This window comes from Pezoporus flaviventris, unplaced genomic scaffold (assembly GCF_033815535.1).
Source record: "Pezoporus flaviventris isolate CSIRO_AGI_PZ_B2104156 unplaced genomic scaffold, CSIRO_AGI_Pfla_v1 ptg000015l, whole genome shotgun sequence".
Taxonomy (NCBI): Eukaryota; Metazoa; Chordata; class Aves; order Psittaciformes; family Psittacidae; genus Pezoporus; species Pezoporus flaviventris.
Window position 1 is genome coordinate 3,437,830 of NW_026892563.1, and position 24,115 is coordinate 3,461,944.

At 39.4% G+C, this 24,115-nt stretch overlaps 2 protein-coding genes across 13 annotated transcripts in view; one reads left to right on the top strand and one right to left on the bottom strand.

Annotated features, from left to right (window-relative positions):
• The window catches only part of SMPX (small muscle protein X-linked), a 40,939-nt gene extending 37,399 nt beyond the window's left edge, over window positions 1-3,540 (bottom strand). For 4 of the 9 annotated variants that reach the window (XM_061453259.1, XM_061453257.1, XM_061453260.1 and 1 more), the window contains exon 1: window positions 3,161-3,342. The gene's annotated coding sequence lies outside the window, so the exon portion shown is untranslated. Of the gene's footprint in view, window positions 1-3,130; window positions 3,357-3,470 lie in introns of those variants that run through there. The other 5 variants (XM_061453264.1, XM_061453262.1, XM_061453263.1 and 2 more) reach the window with 5 other exon arrangements.
• A 9,389-nt stretch (window positions 3,541-12,929) lies between these two features.
• Window positions 12,930-24,115, top strand: part of MBTPS2 (membrane bound transcription factor peptidase, site 2) — a 40,922-nt gene continuing 29,736 nt past the window's right edge. For 3 of the 4 annotated variants that reach the window (XM_061453267.1, XM_061453268.1, XM_061453270.1), the window contains exons 1-3: window positions 12,930-13,189; window positions 18,371-18,519; window positions 20,209-20,347. In XM_061453267.1, the coding sequence (XP_061309251.1) occupies window positions 13,115-13,189; window positions 18,371-18,519; window positions 20,209-20,347 (363 nt within the window). In that variant the 5' untranslated portion in view covers window positions 12,930-13,114. Of the gene's footprint in view, window positions 13,190-18,370; window positions 18,520-18,581; window positions 19,074-20,208; window positions 20,348-24,115 lie in introns of those variants that run through there. The other variant, XM_061453269.1, reaches the window with a different exon arrangement.

Genomic DNA, 24,115 nt, shown 5'->3' on the forward strand with positions numbered 1-24,115 from the left:
TTAGAATTCTCAGTTTAAAACTTCTTTCAAATAAAGCTAATTTGCTGTACAAAACATTGATAAACACCAACATCATAACCATTTTCTGACTCGCACATCCTTGCAAACCTTTAATTTCAGTACAGACTGAAAATGATCAAAATGGACAAACTATAAAATTCTCTTTGACAATTGCTAGGGCAGGAAGCAGCCTCTCTTCAAAGTTTTAGATCATGTAGATTCATCAGTTTTCTTTAGCAACAAGATAAAAAAGAACAGAGCTTTCCATACAGTTTTATGCAAGTTGAGAAATATGGACTAATATAGTATTAATATGCCATAACAAAGGGAAAGACATCAAAGTCTAAAGACTGTAAAAGAAATCTTATTAATTGAAACGGTATTTCATCCTTTTATTCCTTCATTGAGCATCAGGATCTTAACTAGACTGGACCTTCATCAAAGTCTGGTTATTTACCATTATAAGACAAAATAAGATGGTGATACTAAAAAGTGAGAAACAAGCTCACCAGAGAACTCATTGAACACAACCAAACCACAGCATATTTTTCCTACTATAATTAACCTGAGATGAGAAGGAAAATACTGAAAAAAAGTAATAAATTATGTAGGAGAGACAGTACAAATATACAGAGAAATCAAAAGTGGGTCAAAGGCTTTGGTACTCCAAAGAGTATAACTGTCAAGTGGATACCGGAGAAAAGTATCGATGAGTTGCAGGTTGGCTTCAGGTTGGAATATCAGCTTGAAATATAAATATCAGCCTACCATCACTGGAGTTGCATGGAAGACTCGCTCTTGCATATTCTCAATTCAGCTTCAGATCTGTGTATAATGCTCAGCAGACTTTAAAAGTAAAAATGACCTGCCATTAGAGGTCTCCCTTTGATCACTGTCTCAGCTGTGAAGAGTGCTGTCCAAACCAACACAGCATTAGAGGACGTCAACTTTCTAAGTTTCTTTGGGTTTAAATTGCTTCAGATTTCAATTGCTTCCACTAAATTAATGAGAAAAAAATCCCACTGTGCAACATAAAGCCAGCATGCTTCCAGTGAGTTTTATGTTGTGGTTCTATATTTACATTTGCAATCTTAAAATCAGTGGCAGTTTTAAAAACTTCAGAATTCACTTTGGGGGATGAAATCTTGACCACTGAAGTTCATGACAAAATTTGCACAGATTTCAAAAAGCCAAAAGGATTTACTGCACTTTCTCCCTTTCCTTTTTGAAGGTCTCTGCTATACAGACAAATAAGTGTGCTGTTAACCTGTGGTTGTATTCCAAAGAAAAATTCAAAACAGTCCCTTGGTTTATTGGAAAGATAGGACTCATAAACCAGAAAAGTTTAATTAATTTTTCTTATCATCTTCTCCTCTTTCTAATCAGGGTGAAAAATGTAAACAAAAGCACAGGAAATTAACATAAAACATTTTTAAACACCACGGATCTACTTTCTAACCACTCTCACGGAGAAATTCATGCTAGGATGTACTTTCCATCTTGCGTGCCTGTGCACTGTAAAAACTCTGATACACTTCTTGGGCCATCTACAACTAAACAGGCAAGGATTTACACTGAATCTCAACTTTAAAACAAGTACAGTGATAGCACTTCTCAGTGAGGTGCTCTGGCTCACAAGAAGTTTGCATTCAAAATGCCTGCAATCAGACACCAGTTCCTAAAGACGGATGCATGATACAATTGTGTAGGACTGCTTTTGGAGGAGGTGATTTTCCTTCCAGTTCATGCTGTCCTCATTACCGCCACAGAAATCAGGACAACAGCACACTACTGAGTAAAAATAGACAATCTTCTCTGGTTGTCTCCCTTTCCCTCCCTTCCCTGAGTTTCTCTCCAGAGCAATACTGACCATCAGCACAGGAAAATAAAGCTTAGATTACAGATGCATCTATTAATGAATTGATTAGTTCATTTTTACAAATTCTTTCGCCACACGTCCTAGAGAGATAGTCAAGGGTGCTGCACTGATTGCATTAAGTTATTTCTGGCATTCCAATCAGCTCTGCAAACTTGAAAAAAACACTCTTCACCTTGACTTCCATGGCAGGATTTTGCATGCATGCAGCCAGAGAAACGCAGACTGTATTCCCCAGCGTCTTTCTGGCCTCCCCACACCTTACCTTTTACCTTGTATGGGCTGCATGCTGAGCCAGATTTAGAGAGCAACGGCAACGTTAGTTCAATTTGGAGCTGCTTTATGCCAGACTTGCCCTGCAAATTCCCTTGCTTCACAGTGAAGTACTCATGAACGGGACTACTTGCGAAATACAGGACTACTACAGTGAAATAAATCAGTGTTTTGAAAGGAAACTTCATAAAACAAAGGACCTATCTTCTGTCCCTCTGCTAAAAATAATTTCTGACAGGGCTGCAGCAAGATAATAAGCTGACTTATTCAATTTGCTTTAAATATGATGAGGCATCATAATGCCATCTTTTGTAATCCGCACAAGAGATGTACAGTAGCACACAGACAACAGAAAGAGCCCTCCCCCTGCCCCAGCTGGAAGCTGTCCTTCTCCCCTGCCACACTCACAGCGTCAAGCACAATGGATATTTTGGACACAGAACTGCAGTGTATTATCTTAATAAAAGGCTTTGACTGGAACCACACTACTGTGAGACCAGCTAGTACAAAGAAAGAAGAAAACCCCCCACTTTGCAGCTCCCAGCCTGTTACACAAAAACTTACTACATGCTATAGGCAAATGCAGTCACATTTTCTGTAATGCAGCTGTCTCCACTACAGTTAAGTTTACAGTGACAGGACACCTCTCTTACCATTTAAACCCCCATGTAATATTTAACCAGGTAAAACAAACATATAGAAAACAATAAGCATGTGCCTATGTACTACAGTATTTGAGCTAATATGCAGTTACACTTCTTATGAGTCATTAGGTATTTAAGTGACTTTCAGTTTAAAATCTTTAAAGATCCCCACAGACTATAAAGCTGTGACAATATGCTCTGAATACGCTGATAACACTGCACGAGACACGAAAATAAGCAGAAACCCACAACTATTGCAGTCACCTCACAGCAGTTATTTAAGAGTTTTTGTAAGGGTCCTCAAGGTTTTTAATTGACCCCTTCAAGATTAGCTCACTTATTTACTTATATAAGAAAAGCTCCAAACCGTCAAGTGAATATGTGGACCTCCCTTCGATGCTGAAAGAGGTACCTTCTTCTACCAGCTGAGGACTGTGATCCTTTTAATGTGTCTGAAATAGCTCCGATGCTTTCAGCCGGGATGGCACTGAGAGCTGCTCCAGCCTGGAGTGGGACTCAGCTGAGAAGTGAAGTGTAAAAGGGAATTCCTGTCATAGCTTCCAGTTGTTCTTCCTAAATATAGAGTTCAAGTCACCCTGTAACTTGGTCCCCAGTGACACTTGACCATCGTAAAACCAGGGCTCAAGTGTCAAGCAGGAGGTGTTGAAGGAACACACTTTTGGGTCTTTTTCCTGCCCTCCCTCTCCCTGTTCTGGGTTTTTCACAAGCACCAGGCATACGGCAGCAGAAGGCAATGCACAACTCCTCCTGCAGTGTTTGGGGCAGCATGTACCTCCCTACTGACAGAGAAGGAAATAATTATGGAGATATAACAACAAAGAACTCACCTTGGAGGAGCTAAGTAGGGGAAACGAATGCCACACCATCGCTATATCACTGCTAGGTTGGGAGCAGACTCACAGAGCAGCTGCCTTGGGGTCTCGGCGTATTTTGCCTGAGCGGGACAGCCCTGCTCACAGCGAGGAGGGCTTTTGACTGTGAGAGGCCATAGCGGCCAGCAGATGAATCTTAGGGCATGTGGATGAAGAAAAGCTAAAAGAAGAGGAGGCAACGGGGGGAGTTGCTATAGCTCATGAGGGAAGTGAAATGTTACTGTAAGTAATGCTCATGCTGGCTGGAGTACTGTCTTCGGTGAAGGCTACTGGAGGAGATATGCCACAGCAAGTGCTGCGTGGGACACAGCCTCATGTTTCCATTCCCAGAAGCATGACCTCCTACCCACTGCATCTTCGCAAAAGTGAACTTTTCATCACTTTTCTGCCGTACCTGTTCTCCCCGTGACCCACAACACTATCATTATGGGCAATATCGTACTGGCCACTTGCTGCTGCTACTTGCAACTTTTAGAAGATCAACAGTTTTCAAAATTAGTGCCAAAGACACTTAAAACAACCAGTGGTTTCAGGGATGATTTCCCTTGACCAATCACTCTTTTTGTTTCAGGTATCTCAAAGAGGAAGTTGATCACCCAGACCACTTCAATTAGCCTGTGACCCACTCTCTGCGGTCCTCTTTCCCAAAAACACTGGCATCTGGAAGCAGCTGATAATGCTGCTGACTTGCTCTAGCAGCTTGCAGACTACTCATAGCCACCCCCTTCCCAGGGAGCCATAATAAGATGACAAGCCATGACACAGCTAGGCATGAAACAAGCACATGCATTTGTGTTAGGTCAAGACCGACAGAGGTATGTATAGCAATCAGCTCATTCCAAGGAGGCTCCTTGGCCTTTTCTGCCAAAAGGCTGAGCACGGCTCTTGTCAAATTTTAAGGCATGAGAAACCTACTGCAATTGAAAAATGGCAGAGTTCACAACAGGGCTCACAGACCTGGTTCTGTCTAGAATGGAGGAGTCTGCTGTTGCAGTCTAAGATCCTGCCTTCCAGGTGGTTGAGACCACATTAAAGCAAAGCTGGAGTCAGGTAAGTGACTTTATATACCTCCTTGGAAAGGTTCATATTTTCAGCAGAAGTATTAGAAGTCAACGAAAGAGGCAATGCATTTTTATAACAAGGACTTGTACATGAATTTGTTTCAATTTACATAACAATAGTTATATTACAGACTAGCTCTGAAATACACAGTTTTCTTCCATGTGTCATTAATTTAGCAAAGACAGTCCACTGCTTACATTTTATAAGCCCATCATCATGCAAATAGGCCTAAAAAATATCAGCTCAATGCTGTTTCCTTCAACAAATTTTCCTATCAGTGACAAGTAATTTAATAGTCTTGGTGATGTGTAAACAGGAAAATAATCTACTTCTGTCACATTCCTAATATCCATAAACCATCACAACTAAACTGCTTTAAATTGTGAGGATAAAAGGAATAAACCCAGATTTTATCACTAATATTAGAAAATGTAGTTCTGAGTAGATCTTAGAGGGAAAAACAGACACTTTCACTACTATTTTGCATGGTACCGCTACCTTTGTATAACCCTGGCATGCACAGTCCCATGGCTTGCAGGTCCATCTGCTAAATATGTGCAGCAGATTATTTAGTAAGTATATAATGAGGCAGGTGTGCATTTCAGATGATGCATTCCATGTCTGGCAAGTTAGGGCCAGGTACATTGACATGCACGGAATAAAATTATCTCTCATGTACAGAGATCCAAAAAGCAGTAGCAATGTATTTATTTGAACTATGAAAATCCCAATAAAACTCAAAATATACTTTTCTTGCATTCCTAGAAGCTTGTCTAATTAACATGCTTCCTGGAACATCTTATTAGTTTTGAAAGCAAATTTGATGGCTAACAGAAACACGTATGTATCTTACTTCACTGAGATATTTCACTGTATAATGTCAGAAGTGTTTCTTTAAGCTGCTAATACTTAATATGCTTACTTAAATATTTTGCTTTTTGACAAATCTCATGAGCACAGATATGACATCCCTGAGGCTCCCAGAAGAAAAATATTTTTTTCTATTATTGTCCAAAATGTTTTAGTGTAATGCAAATAATGTAATACAATTGAAAGTGCAAGTCAGCAAAGGAGCAGTCACAACCTCAGCTTACTTGAAATAAGACTTCTTTAAAGTAAAACATTAAAATACATTCCTGGAGTTCTGCTTCAAATTATGAAGTAGTAGCAACATGTTATAGATCTTTGGCAATACAAAACTTTGCTTCCATGCCTTAATTTTAACTCTATAAATTACAGTTTATTACCAGGTAAGAATAGTGGGCCCAAGATATTCAGTATTTGGTTAATTAATTCCTATCTCTACCTTCATTTGAATTGTTTGATGAAGAATATGAAACCTAAAGTTGCAGTGCAACTACTGCAACTACTCTTTTCATGCTATTGGGCAGACTTATCAGAGGACTAACATAGAGGATCCTGGAAAAAAAAAACCACCACCATTCATGTTCTAATTCACACAGGTTTTATTTGTATTTTTGGGCTCTTTTCCCTTAGTAAAGATATATGTACTTCAAGTAACAATGGCTTGGCACATAGGCTTGATGAAAGACAGACTTTCAGTAACAGTATCCAGTCACATAAGGTTAGATAGAACTACAAAACAATTAAATAAATGGAGCTAACCAGCACATTATTACTCTTGCTTTCAACTGAAAATCATTTTGAATCCTAGACTGCAGAAAGAATCTAAAACCTCAGCATCTTTGTCAAAAAAAGAGTTGTTTGAGGACGTATCATCAGCTTGATTGTTTCTCTTGGTTCCTCCTTTATGTTTCTTAATATCAAGAAAAAAATCAAGCACTTTCTCTTGAGTTTCTGCTTGTACAGCTAAGCCGACAACAATAACATCAGGCTGTTTAAGTAATGAATGACATAAAATAGCATGTGAAAATGTTTTCTATTGTTTAGTGGACAGGAAATCAACAAATATATCTAAATTACCTGATTTTGTTTCTGTGACATTTCTGAGCTGCTTATTAATTCAATTCCTGCACTCTCTCTTTCTTTTCCATATAAAAGCATGGTGATTATTATCACAGACTGTTCCATCAAGAAATAATTAGACTTGTATTAAGAAGATGGTCTCATTAGAGGCTGCCAGTGACCTTGTTCTATATTTCATAGTTCCAGCATCTTTTAATAGCATTGTAAGCACCATCTAAGAATTTGTATTAAGTTCTAAAAACTGCATTATGAATATAACTCATGCAAATGCTAGAACGTCATAGCTTTGAACCACTGAATTACCAAAAAGACGTATTCTCTGTTGATTTGTATTCTATAAAATTCTTACTTCCCAAAATGTATTGAGTAACTGAACCGTGATGATGACGTATAAGCAATACATTTGTTTCCACTTTTCTCCTGGGAAATTTTAGCAACTATACCTGGCAAAGCTGATACTGTAAGAAAGAGCAAGGGTACTGGTAGATTTTGAAGTGAATATGAATTTTAAATGATGTGCTGATTTTGCAAGCATCCTGTCTGTTATAGTGATTCAGCATCACTTGGAAAAGAAACAAAACACATGACACTGCACCATCAGGTATTGTTCTGGACGGAGATATTTGACAAAATAGAATCTGACTGAATCATTGGCCAAATTTTCAACAGAAGACTACTCATCATTTTCACAGACCAGGACAATTCAAACAGGCATCTATTATCTTTTTCAATCCCATGACTTCTTTTGATGTCAGTTGATCACATCTGCTGAACACTATTAACTCTTGCCTTCAATGGTCAGATTGAGAACTCAGCTGATGGATTTGTAAGGAATTTTGCTGCTATACCCATCTGAGCCAAAGATGTATGAGAACTAGGTACAGATATACCAGAGGACTTGGGGACTCAGCACCACACAAAGCAACGTGCTTATCTCTTGCAATAAAGCATGAAACAAAATTGCAGCTATGCAGGTAATCAGCTCGCACACAGCTATGACCCTGCTCTAAGAATAATCATCTGAAGCCTGACAAAGAATACAAAGACTAATACCTGATGATTCCTCATCTAAATGGCATATTAACAGGAATAAAGACATGGTTGGGACATGGAAAATCTGCTTGGTAGAAAAATGCACCCAGAACAAGGGAGATGAGGGAATGCACTGGAGGAAGCAGAATATCAAGGATATTATAAAGAAAGGAATGCTCTTAGATAAAAAATGACCAAATTCAACTACACCAAACTCCTGAATCATACATGATTGATCTGTTTCTATCTTTGGTTTGCCTTGGTTGAACATAAAATGTAAAATGAAGATTGATAAACTGTGGGTGTGAAGAATTTTAAAGTTCGAACCAATATCAGGACACTTCTCTTAGTTTCCATGAGTCATACAGAAAAAAAAATCCCTAGCTTCTCATACTTCAAACATTCTGAAAAAGAAGACAATTAAGAATGACTGCTTTCCATGGTGAAGCTATGAATAAATCTACTAGTCATACCTACCTATCAAGTAGTCAAACATGATCTATATCAAACCTTACTTTTATTGAATCATATCTGCTACAGGCACATTTTTCAATCATCTGCGGTCTCCTGCCATACAAATAGTATACCTCTACAGAGAGAAATTGCTGAAAGAAATTAGTGTTGGCACAGAAAGACCAGTAAGGTCCTCCAACTGCTAATTTCTAAATGATGTTTCCAAATACAGTATCAAATCCCAAGTATTAAAAAAGAATATAAATAGTTTTAGGAAATTATATAAAATAGCTTCTAAAATCTTCACATCTTACTATACATCCATATGAAGGAAGGTTGAGGACTGGCAGTATCTTCTATCCAAAGATAATAACAAACCTAAAAAAAGAAAACTATAAATATTAAGCTGCTTCATTCAGTCACATCAGGCTGTGCAACACAGTGGGTAGCCCTTTGAAGTACCTAAGATCTGGAGCTAAAAGTGGTGCTTAAAACTCAACTGTCCTGAAAATAACTTTGGAGAACTGCAGGCTGCTCTGTGTTTCCTGTGCTTACCAACTATCAGTGAGGTGCCACAATCTTTGTACTCCGAGTATCCATTAAGATGTTCACAGCTTTCAAATTGATTATTTATTTTTATTAGAAAAAAAAGAAGAAACATTCTTAGCTCAGGTTCCTGACATAAACTGATCTATGTAAGGCAAAACTGCCGTTTTGTCATGGATAGTTCACATGTGCTCTTGCTGACCAGGAGCAGAGGGATTTGTAGCTCTGGGACACCAGTCCAGATTATAGTTTTCCACCGTGTGCAGAGCTATGTGATCAGGAAGCAGCTCCCTGTTGTCCTTGAGGCAGAACAAAATCAGTGCTGGTTTAAAAGAGTGCTATGCTGTATAATGAAGCAATTCTGGAGCTAGTTCAACCATCTGTACAGCCCAGGTGGACAGTAATGGTGATCTCTTCATCAGCTCAGCCTCTGCAAGACATTCCTATTATTCAGAACAGCTAAATACCGTATATATGTATAGGCAAATAGAAATGCTACAGGCTTTAACAGTCTGTTTGTTAAAGGATGAACTACAAACTAATTTATCTTCTTCATTATCTCACTTTGACTTACTCAAGCTTACTGCACTTCTTTCCCTAGGGTTCAAGGCTGCCCTACAAGTTTTGGGCTTCAAACTTGATAGGTCTAATACTATCATGTGTGTTAATTTCAGGTTACAGTAAGCATGAAATAATACCTGTTAGACTAAAACCATTTCATATTTAGTTTGCATCCTACAGTAGAATAGGGAATCGTGTACGTAGGGACTTCACAGCAAAAAGTCACAGCTTGCCATTTTCTTCCCATGTGTGTTGTCCTCCTTCAGTGACTGAATCCCTTTCTTCCTACAGTTTAGGTAAACCCAATTCCAAGGACAGACTTTTAAAGCTGTAATGGGCTCCCAACATAACAGTGAAGAATAACTACTCTGTGGTAGATATTCCATAGTTTTTCTCACATATAATTTCTAAATGACTGCAGAGGACACAAAGCCCAACAGGTAAAAGTAAAGCACTACTGGCTGAAAGAAGCAGCCGAAGCCCCAAACTAATACTCTCACAGAACTGTAGTCTAGAATAATGTTTGAGCCACATTCCTCAAGTTTTTCCTTATCCTTCATTTTCCTGACACTCATTTCTCCTTGGGGTGCAACAGGTTTGGAGGACCTTCTTTAAGATGTAATTCCAGTCATGATGTGCCTAACAGAAGTATGCCAGATGGGTAAATGCTGCAATTTTTAATTTTTATTTATTTTTTTTTAAATCTTGCTGCAAATAAGAAAAACCTGGCTTTCAAAATGTTGTAGATCAGTACTAGTAATTAACAAATGGTGAAAAATCACGTACAACTACTCTCTGTAGCAGATTAACCTAGTAAAGGAATGTTTCTGTGAATGCTTGCGCTTTTACATTACTTACATTGTTCATATGAACAGGGACTTAAGAGCAAATTTAATTTTTCTTAAGAGTTAAAATACCACCTTTCCAGCATGTATTTTTGGTAACCAGGTTAAATGCTACAAACAAATCCTAACCTTAACAGAATATTTTTGACCCAATTTCTATTTAAATAAAGCAAGACTGGTATGTACTGTAAGTGGAACATAAAAAAACTGAACAAAATTGTCTAACATTCAGCTCTTATCTAGGCACAGCAAGGATGATTTTTTTTTCTTTTCTCGTTTGGGTTTCAGTTTAAAAGATCACCTGTATTACCATATTTCTGCTATATACTGGGATTTTTACATGATGATATTAGTGCCCTGGTTTTACCTTTTTCCATTTCTCCTCCCACCCCACCAGGGGGTGCGTGAAATAAGTGAGCAACTGTGTGGTATTTAGTTGCCAGCTGGGGTTAAACCACAGTGATTCTTAAAGTAAATGAAAACATATTTGTCCTTCAGACATTTACAACCAATGCCATACACATCTCTGTAGTGTATCTTGTCTTGAGCCTCAGATTCCTTCTTTACTCTGATCTTTATATCCCCTCCAGAAGCAACCACCTCACCTGCATAAGTGCTTAATGGACCGTGTATTTCATCTTTACCCGTTTCTTCTTTCATGCATCCTTGACCATCCATGCTTTTATATTCTTAGCTAGACTTAGGTACTTATTCTGCAAACATTCACGTACTCCATGAAAGCAGCCCTTCATTTCAGGCTATGCTGGCACATAGTGTCTGCAGAATCATGTTTTATTCCAGCCTTCCTTTTCAACAGATTGTGCCCAACAATCTGTTGACGAATACTACTCAGAACATAGGTAAAAAACATTTTCTGTCCTTGATGCTCAAACACTTACCCAAGCAGAATCAATGTTCTGATTCTATTGCCTTTGAAGCAGCAAAATTTACTTCTCCATCCATCAAAATGCACGTCTTAGCTGATTTTGGGTCTGACCCTGCAATGAACTGTGATCAGGTACAATTTCCCTGAAGCCCTGCAAACCCCTCTAAACACCAATGCTTTTGAAAGTGTTGATAAAACTGGTTTTACTTTTATTTTGCAATGTGTGTTCTATGGTAATAGCTGAATAATCACATACCTACTTACATAATAGATCAAAGTTGAAGAGATTAATCATTAGACATGAAAATTAATTTTAAGATATATTTACTATGTCTGGGAAATATGCCCATTAAAAGCTGCTGAATTTGATAATATCATAATTAATGTATTATTAATGCAGTAATGGGGGGTTGGAACTAGATGATCTTTAAGGTCCCTTCCCACCCAAATTATTCTGTGATTCCATGAAAGACATTCACGAGTGAACACATGAAAGCAGGTATGCATTACCAGTTCTCACTCTCCAGTCCGCTCCCACAATGGTCAATGATGAGATTGTCCAGGGCTGTCTCCGCTTACCTGCCTGCTGACCATCTCCTGGGGTACAGCCCCTTATTCCCCCTCAGCAATACCATGCTATCAATGAAACAGAGCTGAAAAGAACCAAGGAGTTCTGAGATGTTTTTCCTGCTGGTAGCATAAGGAAAGCTCGCAGCACTCCTTTCATGAAGGACAGAACAAATAAACATATGGAACAAAAAAAGAGCTAAAAAAAAAAAAATAATCGGAAAATGTGACTTCAAAACAGCATTAAAATCACTTAAAAGTCTAGCAAAGGGAGGGCGTATTTTTTTATTCAAATGACAGACACTTGTATATTTAAATCAAATAAAACCCCACAATTTCTACAAAGCTTTTTGTGTAGAAAAGACAGGCTGTTGTTTTTACGAAGCCTTCTCTTAATGGCAGTACTAGCTTGTCCACAGAATGGTCTACGAACCTACAAACTAATGCATTAGAGCTGAAGGATGAATGCAACACGCATTTGCAGGAGATGCTCTTCTGAGTAATTTATCACAAGCCAGGAGCAAGGAAAACTCTTCTGGAGCACACAGGAAAAGGTAGACTAGAAGACACAAACTTCGAAGGGCTCTCCCTCTGCTGCTGTCTTGATTCCTGACAGTCTACAGAAATGAGAAAACTGAATATGCAACACTGCCTATTTTTCACAGGAGGGAGTGGAAGGAAACAGAAGGAAGGGAGGGGAAGAGGACAGTTCAATTTGTAAAGCTCATGTAGGGAAATAAATACTGCTCCTTAACTTTTGGCAAATCTTCTACTTGTTTGCTTTTAGCTTTCAAGCTCTTAAAAGCTTTTAAACTAAGAAATGCTCTGAGAAATCAACTCTGGAGATTAGTGTCCCACTCCTAGTTACAACACACCTCATTTTATTCTGCTACGAAGTCGATGTTAAACTTCCGAAAGAATGTCTATGGTCCCAAGGAATCCCATTACTCCCTCATCACTCAAGCGCTCCCACAATCCCCTTTAACCTTCCCACCGTAAACGACCTTTATTCCCCCGTTTAGCTGACAACCACATAAATCCCCCTTTTATTGCCGCGGTGAGTAAATCATCACGTTCAGTACAGCTCTCCCACAGAGCTCCAGTTCCTCCGCTCGCAGTGCCACAGGGAGCTCCATCGCCTGCGAACGCCTCTGCCATTCAACAAGCCACATAAAACCACCACATTTACACCATTACACCTCGACGGACGCACACCTCAGTGTCTCACATTCATTCACCGACAGGCGGAGGGCCCCCCGCCCCGGCCCCACGGCTGCCCCACGGCAGCCAACCACCCACACCTGCGCAGTCCGCCCCGAGTCTGGCAGCGCATGGGTAGGCCGGCTCCCTGAGCAGGCGCTCTGTTCCCCCTGCGCCGTGACGTCACCCCGCATCTGCCCTCGAACGAGACTGTGCCCGGAAGTGTCCGACCGGGCAGTGTAGCTGATAGAGAAAGGTTCCGGGAGAGGTTTAGTTCCGGGGACTGCTCCGCATGAACGGCGGCCGCCGCTACCGCTTAGGCTGCAACGATGATCCCGATCCCGGTGGTGGTGTGCGTGCTGGGGGGCTGGTGCGCCATCTACCTGGTGGATACGCTGCTCAAGGTGAGGCCTGCGGACCCACGGCCGGACGGGAGCCTTTGGTCCCGGGCACGCCGGGCAAGAGCACCGCTTCACCCCTCTCCGGGGCCAGAAAGAGGCACCGGTAGCCCCATCTCTCTCCCCTCTGCTTTCGCGCGGGCGAGGCCTAGAGACACCACCGGGGAGAGGCATCCTCGCCTCGCCCACCCTCCGAAACACAAGGGTTGGCCATGGCCCTCACTTCTCACCTTCACACCCAGGCGGAGTTGCCGCTCCCCAGCTCAACCCTGCAGGCCCGAGCTGGCGGTGCACGGCCTCCTTGCAGGTCAAATCTAAGGGGAGAGAAGGTGGGTGGGGGCCTCCCCTGCTCGTCCCGCTCAGCTCTGGCCCGGTGCCGCGCTGGTCCCCAGGCAGCTCCGGGGAGGCTGCGGTCGGCAAGAGGGTTGTGCTCACACCTCCACGCCTTGCTGTCCTTCCTCCGGCTCCTGGGGCCATCCCTTGCCCTAAGAACGGGGCCCTTCGGCCCTGCGAGTAGCCTTGGTAGCGGCGCCCCGGAGAGGTAGTGTTTTGCTTCCGCCCATCGCTGGGGTCGAAAACGCCTCCCAGCCGCCTGCGGGGCCTTCAGGCCAGTGTTAAAGGACCACAGCTGAGAAACGCTAGGGAGGACAGCGTTTGGTCTCCTGCTTAAACAGTTCTGTGGCACTTTAACGTGCTTTCTGGAATTTAACGTATTATTGTATATGCACCCCTTAATTTACGAGAGTATGTGTTTTATAATTATTAATTATTACTTTTCTAAAATTCCTGTGCGTAACTAAGGCACTTTTTTTTTTTCTTTTTAATTTCCTTAGTTCTACTGAAAACAAAAAAATCCTCTCCAAAACAAACAACTTGGGACAGAGATCAATACAATTTTTTTTTTTTTTTTTAAGAAATAAACTTTAATCTTCAGAGAACTGTGTGTGACTCATCTTTTTCCTCCTGATGGGGAGGGTAAGGTTTGAAAAGAAAATACACCAACAGGACATCATTCGTTATATCTAGGGGTGCATAGGTGCATTGCACACATTTTATTGAGTGGGGGTTTTTATTGGTTGGTTTGGTTTTTTTTAGCCTGACAGATAAGATTTCTAATCTTATCTTGAAATTGCAAAGTATGTATGCAAAATAGCGTGCATGCTGGTTAAATGTGAGGAGACGAAATTAAAGGTTTGATTTATAATTCTTTTCTATAACATTACAGTCCAGAAGGTGCATGTGTTTCTGCCAAGTGCAGGTAGGGCCTTGCGTTTTCAAAGCAAAAACCATTTTATTTTGTCACTCCTCTAAATTATAGGAAGAAGCAAGAAATTTTAGGTGATGAGAGAACTTGGAAAAATACATGGCTCCCCCTGCTGCTAATTGTTAGTGAGCAAATGTAGCTCAGTAGATAATGTGAGCAATTAATTGCCAAATATTAGTCTGTAGATGACAATAAAAAAAAATACAGTAATTTATCTGAAGATTTTTCAAATTTTGCTACATCAAGCCTATACTAGCTATTTGGAAACAAATGTGACGTTTCAAAACACAGTAGAAGATTGACCGGATACCAGAAAAACATGCTCCTGACTGTAGTGAGACACAAGAAAACCACCACAAAGGTCAGACACCAGGCTGGTTTTCTTTTGATGTTAACTCTTTGTCTGATGAAGTGGGAAGCAAGAGCTGAACTCCAGTAGCAGACCTGTTGTGCCACAATGCTGAAACCCATTTGTATCTCTGAGATTCTGAAGATATCTTTCAGCATTAGACATTAAAGTAAGAACAGCCACTGGTTTTCTTGTTACAACCTCTGATAGAACTTAGCAGCAGCAGGGGAGAAAACTTAGTGTCTGATTTTTGTTGATAAAGCAGAGGTAATGACTGGAATGCTATAGCAAGTAAGATTGTCCAGGAGTTAAAATTTTTGATCTTATAAGTAAAGTTGACAAAGGTTAATCATCAGGAAATATGTGGGAGCTGCTGAGTCTTAGGCTACTTACAGGTAGATCTCATGTGTGTGCATCTTGATAGGTTTCACTGTGAGCACCACAGTCAAAGTAGAATTTGAATTAAATAACCAGATTTACGTAATTAGGGAGCTTGGAGTTACTTGTTTTATTGCTGGTACTGTAAATCTTCCACCACATTCATATCCCGAGGCTGCTAGCAACCATAGCAAAAGGCAGTCCCTGTTAAACCTTAAATCACTTACAATTTAATTACAGCAAAAGTATGTCCAGAGTGTGAGTGAAGAATAATACAGAAGTACTTTTCCATGTGTGATCCCGCTGATTTTTTTGGCGAGGGAAGGATGCATGCTGTAACTTTACAGTTGATGTTTATTCTGTAAACTTGTTCAATGTGCAATGTCTCTTGCTTAGTTTGTACCCTTACTGATTTTGTTCAGACTTCAGACATTTTGTTAGGAAGTCAGACTTTCAGAAAGTGTAAAACATAGAAGGCATAGCTGTGTCCAGAAATGCATTTTTGCACAAACTCACATAATATTGCTAGAGTTACATTACAAGATACTTTTGTGTTAGCAAACTAAAATTCTGCCAAAACAAGCTGGGACTTGTAATTTTAAGTCAGTCTCGTTGCTCTTCATTGAAACACTGCTATGAAAGTTTCCACTGAAGCTTAGATTCTATAAAAGGGAGTCAGTCAGGCAGACTCCTAAATTCTTGCTCTCCAGCATCCTAAATCATCCTGTTTCATTCTGCCTGAAGGATCAGGAATGAGCAAAGGGTAGAAGGTTGTCCCTCTTTCTGCTATGAGAAATAAAGGATGCATTAGACGCATTCAGTCAAGGTTAGCCTTCAGCTTTTAAGGTCAGGAAGCTGCAATGGTTCAGAGCTCTTGAACAGAGTTTGTCAGCAAAGAAGAATGTTAAGGACTCCTGTTTGCTGGCAGATATTTATGGAGCTCCTGGAGTATTTAGCAGATGTTTGTTATTTTGAAGGCTGGCATAAATAAAAAGAGTATTAGTTTTATAGTAAAATAAATGTAAGACAGACACTTAAAATTCAACTTAAAGAAGCAGAACCAAGGCCTGTGTGAAGGAAGTTTGAAATGAAACATGAAATACTAACATACCTCATACCATGGTGTGAGAGTGTATGAGGTAATGTGGTGATCCTAATGGCCTCGGGACAGAAGGAGCAAAAGCTTGCATAGAGATTTTAAATATACTTTGCAAATGTGTGCAGTCATATATTGATCACGAATACCATTTATACAACTTGTGAGGAAAACGGAAAATGAATTTTGGTACCTTTTTTTTTTTCCCCCGTTTGGCAAATGTATGGTCAATCTAATATTTCTCATGGAAAACTTCAAATTTATTTATGCTAACACAGTGTGGATGCGATGTGGTTGGAATGAATTTGAAAGGATGAATTTGTGGCTCTTCTAGGGGAAAAAGTGGTTTTTGCATGCGGTAAGGAGCACATTTTGAAAGTGCCACATCAATATTTCAGATTAGCTTTATTATAATAATATGTGATTGTTTGGGGTTCTTCTTGGACTCTGTGTGAATGAATAGGGTGTGTTTACTTAATTCCCAAAGACAGGTTTTCATACCTAATGTCCTACATACGTACCCAATGTCATACATATTTTTGTTCATAGTTACCTGGTAGATGATATGAGGAGGTCTTTTTCTTTGTTTCTTTGGCTTATATATTATTAATTGTACATATCTAATCATCTTTGTGATCTCTTCTGTTAAAGTTAGCAAATGCTGGATTAGCAAATGCTGATCTGATTGTGAACACTAAACTTACTAGTGTCATGGGGAGTGTTGACTAGAGAATACATGACAATGAAAATTTCTGTCGGTGCCCTCAGCTGACTGAACAAAAATGTGGCTGAAATCAGTAGGGTGAAGAAGGAAATGATAACAAAAATACATAGGCAGAGGGATTAAATGGTATAATAGGTGATACATGAACAATGACCTGAGTAAATGGGTGTTGTGTCCTAGGAAAATTGTTACTTGAAATAATTTTTTAGTGTTTACATTTTAATTAATTCAACAAAATGAGAAAAGCTATGAATATAGTTGTGGAGGATGAGATCCTGACTCCTCACCACCACCATGGCAGGACAGGAGGAATGCAAGGAACTTGGCAGGTTCTAAATTTGTTTTAAGAACCACAGATGACAGCCAGAAACTTGTGAAGTAACTCTTGGGGGAGGAGAGGGGAGCCTGATGTGAACTACACATTCCTGATGTCTTCAGTAGGTGCTGCTGCTCACAGGGAAGTTTGGGAACAGTGTTCCAGTTCAGACAGCTCCAAAGACTTGTCTGGATTATGTCAGAGACACTCCTGCCTTGGGAACTGCCCAAAGTCAGAAGGCTCATAGCCTCTTGAGCTTTGAGCTTTTCCTGAGCTATGAGTTTCTCTTCCACCTCCAAGGAAAGCATTCCTCCAGCTGGGTTTCTGATACTAACTTCCATGAAGCAGGCTGAGGAAAGCCTATTGAGAATGCAAGCGCCACATAATGCAAAGTAACAATTGTGAAAGTATGTCTGTTGGTCTATGAGATAATACTGCAGATAAGTATTAATCATATAGTTTATAGGTCATATTTCTCATAAAGAGAAATCTTTGGAACAGGTAGGAAGGCATTCTAGCAGTATCTTGAAATGCTGGGAAGTTACCACGGTGAAATCTCTGTTGTAGTACAGGTTGATAATTTTAAATTCTTTCTGGCTTTTTGTTAGCATGATGAAATGTTTCAGGCTCTTTAGGCATAGTGTTTGGGTTTGAAAAATAGACCTCCTATTTACCGTTACTAAAGGGTATCCACAATACTGATCCATATCTCACCAATATTGGAACCAGTTTTTTTTTAGCTGAAGCCGTAAACAGTTTAGTCTTTAGCTTTGTAACCAGACAGTTAAAGTGATTTACCACTAGGAAAGATGATCGAAGACCTTGTTTGTCAAATAATGCTAGATAACTGATCTCTCTCTCAATCCAGCTGTTGTGATTTACATTTTTTTCATATTTCATGTTACACCTACCTATATGTCAAAATATAAATAATGTGCAGGACATTTACCTGAAGTTATAAATCTGTTTTTATATAAATAAATGTGACTGCTTAGTCACGTAAAAAAAAAAAAATCTTTCTAGAAGCTTTTGGTCAAACTAATTTTCTGTTGTTTTGCAGTCATCCAACACTCTGAAGGCATCTTATGAGGACTGGCTGCTGACATACGGCTTGAGCATCTCTCCTTTTCGCATGCGATGGCAAACAGCTCTCTTCAACCGCCAGTTTTACAGCTGGGGAAGATGGAAACCCAGATTTCTGTATTTGTGGTATAAATTCAGGATTTTATTTTTTTTTTTTTTGGTCAAATACAGCGTTAGCAACTTTACCATGCCTTTACTTCTGAGCCTTAAATGTTGAATGGATAGACATTGATATTTCACTATGCTAATGGTAAAACCAAAATAGCATCGTTGCCATAATTGTACTGTGCCAATATAAGTCTTTCTCCTCTGCTAAAAAATACATAGCTGTAATGTAGGTTGCAATTTGAGATTTTATAAAACTAGAAACCTGTAAACTATTTTTACCTATGGTTTGAACTATACATAGTTCTTAAGAGTACAGCTATTACATGTAATACTGCATAGAGAAGTAGGTCTGAGAACGGCTTCTCATATCCTAGATCTGTCCATCACTGAACACTGAACTCTTCCCTCATCAGTAGAGTTGCATACTAAGTATTCAGAGACAGTTATGTCCCTGTTGTCAGTCATTGTCCAGACATTCAGCAATATATCTGTTCAGAAGCACATTGCTCACCTTCTGTCTTTTATCTACCAGCACCTAACCCGGCTAAGATTGCACAAACTGCTGGGTATGGGTAAATAAGCAGGGTGGTCAGTATGTGTTCTCCTGGACTGTTTTAAAAACTACTGCTCAGCTGCCTTCCAGCATTAGTTTATATGTGCTCTGAAAATACAAAATGAGCGAAGTCTGAATTTCTTTCCATTTTCTGTATTGCTACTGCTACCCTCAGTGACATAGTACAAAAAGAGAGGTCTACTTCATACTGGTTTCTCTCATAATGATTTTACTGTTTCAGTCTGAAATAGTTCTATATCAATCACAATTTTTTAATGTGTGCAATTTATTACAGTATAATGTTTGCACCACTCTTGTTGATTAACATTACAACTACATTTTGCTTGAAATAAATCTACTAATTCCCAGTGAGCTTCATTAAGGATTATAAGAAAACAGTTATTGTGAGAGGAAGAAGGACTGGTAGGTAATTGAAGTGTTTTACCTAGAAAATAATTGCTATCAGATTTTTCAACTATTGGACAGCTAAAATAATACTGCTGAATAAAAATTAACTGCTAGGTGGGCTGCTGTAAATTGAAATGGTTTTCAAGCTGATTGTAATGAAAAATAAATTGGTGAGAAGAAAAATGTGTTTTAAGTAGTTGATTTTAATCTGGTCTTGGAATCGTACCTTTCAGTTGTTGTTCTTTAAAAAACATTAAGTCTCATTTATTGTTCTTCATCATTTTTATCGTTTGTGAAGAAGATGCAAAATTTATTGGAAACGCTTACATAAATAAATATGTATGCTACCCCATCATTTCATCAAGGTCTCTAAATATGTGATGGTGGTGCAAACTGGTAAACAACAGATTTTTGCTTATGTTTCTGTATTAGTAGCTAACGGCAAGTTACATGTATTGGGTAACTTAAAAATTTAGAATGCGTAAAGCCAACATAAAAATATTTGACAATCAGGATATGGTTTGGATGCAAAACATTTGTTAAACAAGAAAAATAGTATATGTTGTTAATGTTACTAGCAAATATTTTTGTACTGGATTGTTGATAACATGAATGGTAGTAGCATCAGAAAAGTATTGCCCTGTAAGTTTGGTGTGCTGAGTTGTGCTAAAGCAGTTACATATCCAGAGAATATACCCTATCTTCTTATGGCTGTACATTGCTAAACTATTTGCTTGTCTCTGTAGGTTCAGCATAGGAATGGTGTTTGGCATAGTTGCCATGTTTGGCTCTGTTGTTCTTCTTGGAAAGACACTGATGCAAACACTGACACAGATGCTCACGGAGGCACCGAAAGCCCAGAATGATCGTATGCTGCAAGTTGTGGTAAGTGTTCTTGCCTCAGGTCTTTATTTGAGTGTTGTGAACTGATTTTAACCAGCTTCTTAAGGGGTGTGTGATGCTTAAATCCTCCCATACAAGAATAACCTAACTCATGATAGTCATTTACGCAAAAGTTTGTTGGTTTGTAACCAGCCTTGAGAATGGGGAGTGGAGGTCGGAAAAGACGGGAAGAGGAATGAAGGCAAACATGTTTAAGAGTTTATATTAAAAATTCTCAAGAGTGAGAATGGGCTAGTAATTTTGAAAACCCCTAAATTATCATAGTACTAAGAATACAAAACAGAGCTAAGAATTTACCTCCTCTGGGTTGTGCAATGTAGAGGCACTGGTGGCTGTAAAGTTTGCAGAGCACAGCCCTATTCCACAAGAAGAGAGGTTTTCTATTTCCTCTGTTACAATACAAAACATCAGTGGAAAAGGAAAGAAGTATAAAGAGCTTTATGTGAGAATGGAAGCAAATATTTATTAGTGAGGAGATGGCATATTTTTTGATTCTTCAAGGAGTTATGCCCTAGTTTGCAGTGTAAAATTCAAGTGCTGGCAGTATCTAGGCAAAGGCCTAATAATAGTGTATTTAATTTTTTAATGGATTTCTGATGCTTGACAATATATTGTATCATTTCAGAAAGGAAAGTATTTCACAGAATGGAAGAGATTGCAAATACTGCCTTTTTTATCTGTGCACAAGGCAGTAAAGGAAGAACTGACATTGTCCTACAGCAGTTTTAACCTTTTAGAAGTAATCCTAGTCACCCTCATTTCCCCAGGAGTGCTATCTGGCCAGAATGTATGGTCATTATCAAAAACACAGTCCTGTGAGATTTCTGTGCCTTCTGTGTTCTGTTGCATGGCTTAAAGCAGACATACCCAGCCATTTTATTCTAAGTACTCAGCTTTTCTAGTGAACAAAAGTTGGTTATTGTGTGCTGCCATGATAGACTTTCCCATAAGTGCTAAACTTAATGTGGGCAGCTAGACTTAAAAAGTTACATGAGTGCAGGAAGCCTGATCATTATGCCATAAACTCAGTACCTTTGGAGTGGTTTGGGTCTGTTTCACATATGGAGGGTGAATATAGCAAATGCAGTTATGTGTTGCCAAAAGCAGGTAACAAGATCTGGGAGAGAATTGCTGGTGCTGGTAGTGCCACTGCAGTTACCTAGCCCGCAGCCTGCTTCTGCATTATCTCCAGAAGCAGACAGGAGTGGGCAGTCTGTGCGTCCAGTAGAACACAAGTTGAACATGAGACAGAAAATTTTTAATTTACATGCCAACAGGGTCTATCCTAAGCAGTAAGTCTATTACACTCTGGAGTAAGACAAACCTCCCTTACATCTTCATTTTCTGAGATCATAGATCTATCCACTTTTCTGACACTGAAGTGGTCAGTTGCAATATATTGCTCTTAGAAGAAAATAACCTAGAGGCCACCAAAGTAAAGATGAGCCTTTGGAATTAACCTGGGGTGAACTGGAACTATGAAAGCAAAAATATAGGATAATGCTCACAGTTTCAATATGGAATTGATTCCTCAGTTACTGCTTACTAGCAATATCATTGCATTCAAACCAAGGACAGACAGGCACTGAAAAAGATGTAATGTATAGGGATAATTTAATGTCATGTACAGGGATAAGGTAACTTCTAATTTGAATTGTGGTTCTCTTTCTTTCCTGCCTCATTCTTTGATTTCTGAATGGTCACAGTTGTATAATTCTGCCTTTAAAGTGTTTTAGTATTCTTTTTGAAGGGAATATGCCACCATAAATTGACACGATAAAGGGATCCATGTGTGATTGCAAAGAGGTGAAGAACAAATCAGGAGGGTCTTCTCCTCATTTAAATTAGTTAGGTGTATTTGACTTCCTGGAGGAGAGCGAGTTACTTAAAAACAACCAAACAGACCCTCCCCCTCATTAAAAACAAACAAACAAAAAAGAACCAAACCAAACAAAAAAAATACCCAAACAAGCCCAAATACCCCAAACCAACCCACACCCCCCCCCAAAAAAAACCACCACAAAACCTGAAACAAGTGTTATTTTTTTTTTAACTCAGCTTTTGCCTGTGACATAAATATGTTTAGCCTTTAGCTATGGAGAGAGAGGGATACAATTCTGCTTATGTTTTATTGATTAAGATTTTTGTACCCTTCCTCTTTTGTTCAGTCCTGTATTTTAGTTAAAATACCCATCTGTAGGTAACAGGGCTCTTTTTCTTCAGCTGCCCCCCTCCTGTGTTGGTTGGCTATTGACAGAAGTGGAAAAAACACAGATCAGTTACTAGCAAAGGATCTTCTTTTACTAAAAGTAATTTTCAGAAGACTGTAAACTCTAAGATGACAGTGTTGAGTTATACCACTGTTGATTTCAGAAACCTTCATGAGAGTTAGCATGTCTGAAAGCAAGTTAGCAAGTCTGAAGGCAGCTGGTGCTGTGTTCTGACAGGCTACAGTCTTGGTAGTATTAAAATGGCAACTCTTGCTGTCTGTCCTCCTGTGTACTCAGAACAGCAACGCAAGTTAACTGAAGCATTAGTGCCACCAGCTGATGCTGTAATTTAAGTGGATGCTTAATGAACAAAGAGCAGCTGTCTTCATACAGTGAGGTATGATAGTTGTGCCAGTTAAGTATCTTGGTCATGATCGCACTCTGGACAGAATTTGTGAAATGATTCTGTTTAATTGTATTGAAAGCAGTCTTTTAAAGAATTTCTTTTAGCTAGATTGTCTCACCAACCTATTGTAGAGTCCTGCTGCATGGGTAGGTGAATGCATATAATTGTGGAATGTGCAGGACTGAATGAAGGTAGAATCAAACAGGATCTGGAGCCTTTTCTGTCCACAAGGGTAGTTTTTAGAGACTCCTATTGACAGGGTAGAATTTTTGCACATAGCATCTCTTATCTGCCACTGGACTGCAATTCAGGTTGTGTTCATAACAGCTCTTAGTGGTTCTGGTAGAGTGTGCTCTGCCACAAGCAGGGACTGCTGTGAAGCAGACATAACTGTTCCAGAGCAAGAAGTAGAAGTGGCCTTACCATGCCACTGCAGCATGGCAGCTGAGTGGGAATGGGAACTGTGCAAGAGGAATGTCTGTAAGAAGGAAAGAGGGTATGGCTCCTCATTCTTTGACTCGTGGCTGCTTTGAAACCTGTCTGGAAGCAGTTGATGTCTCATGACTAGTGAGTGCACTGAAGGACTTAAAAAAAAAAAAAGGTAAATTGCCAAATTTTAGCCAAATTTGTAGACTGCCAAAACTTGAACAGTAGACAAGTTTGCCCTTTTTTAACATTATAAATTTGAGATAGTTGTGTGATTTGGATAGGGAGAGAGAAGAGAAACCAACAGCTCCAGTTGTAGGCTCATTTTTTTAACTTTTAGGGCTCATAGTGTTTTAAGTGACATAAAATTTTTATTACTTTTTGAAGGGTGGATCTGCTCTATAGCTACGTGACTGCCCACAGAAAATTGTAAACTAAAGCTCACAGTTGCCAAGCCTGTTTCATTTGTGTAGAAGTCTGTGTACATTTCTATAAACTTTGTGAGCTTAATATAGAATAGAACACATTCGGTCAGGACTGTTGGGAATAAGTAATGCAGAGAGAAAGCTTTTGTGCCTGGAGAGCTTTTCAACCTTCAACAAAAGAATATGTATTTAATGTATTTTAAAATATGTTGAATAAATTGGGAGAAGTGGTGCAAACTGACAGTGCTCTGTGAAAACAGCTCCTGTTGCGTTGCGGGTCTGA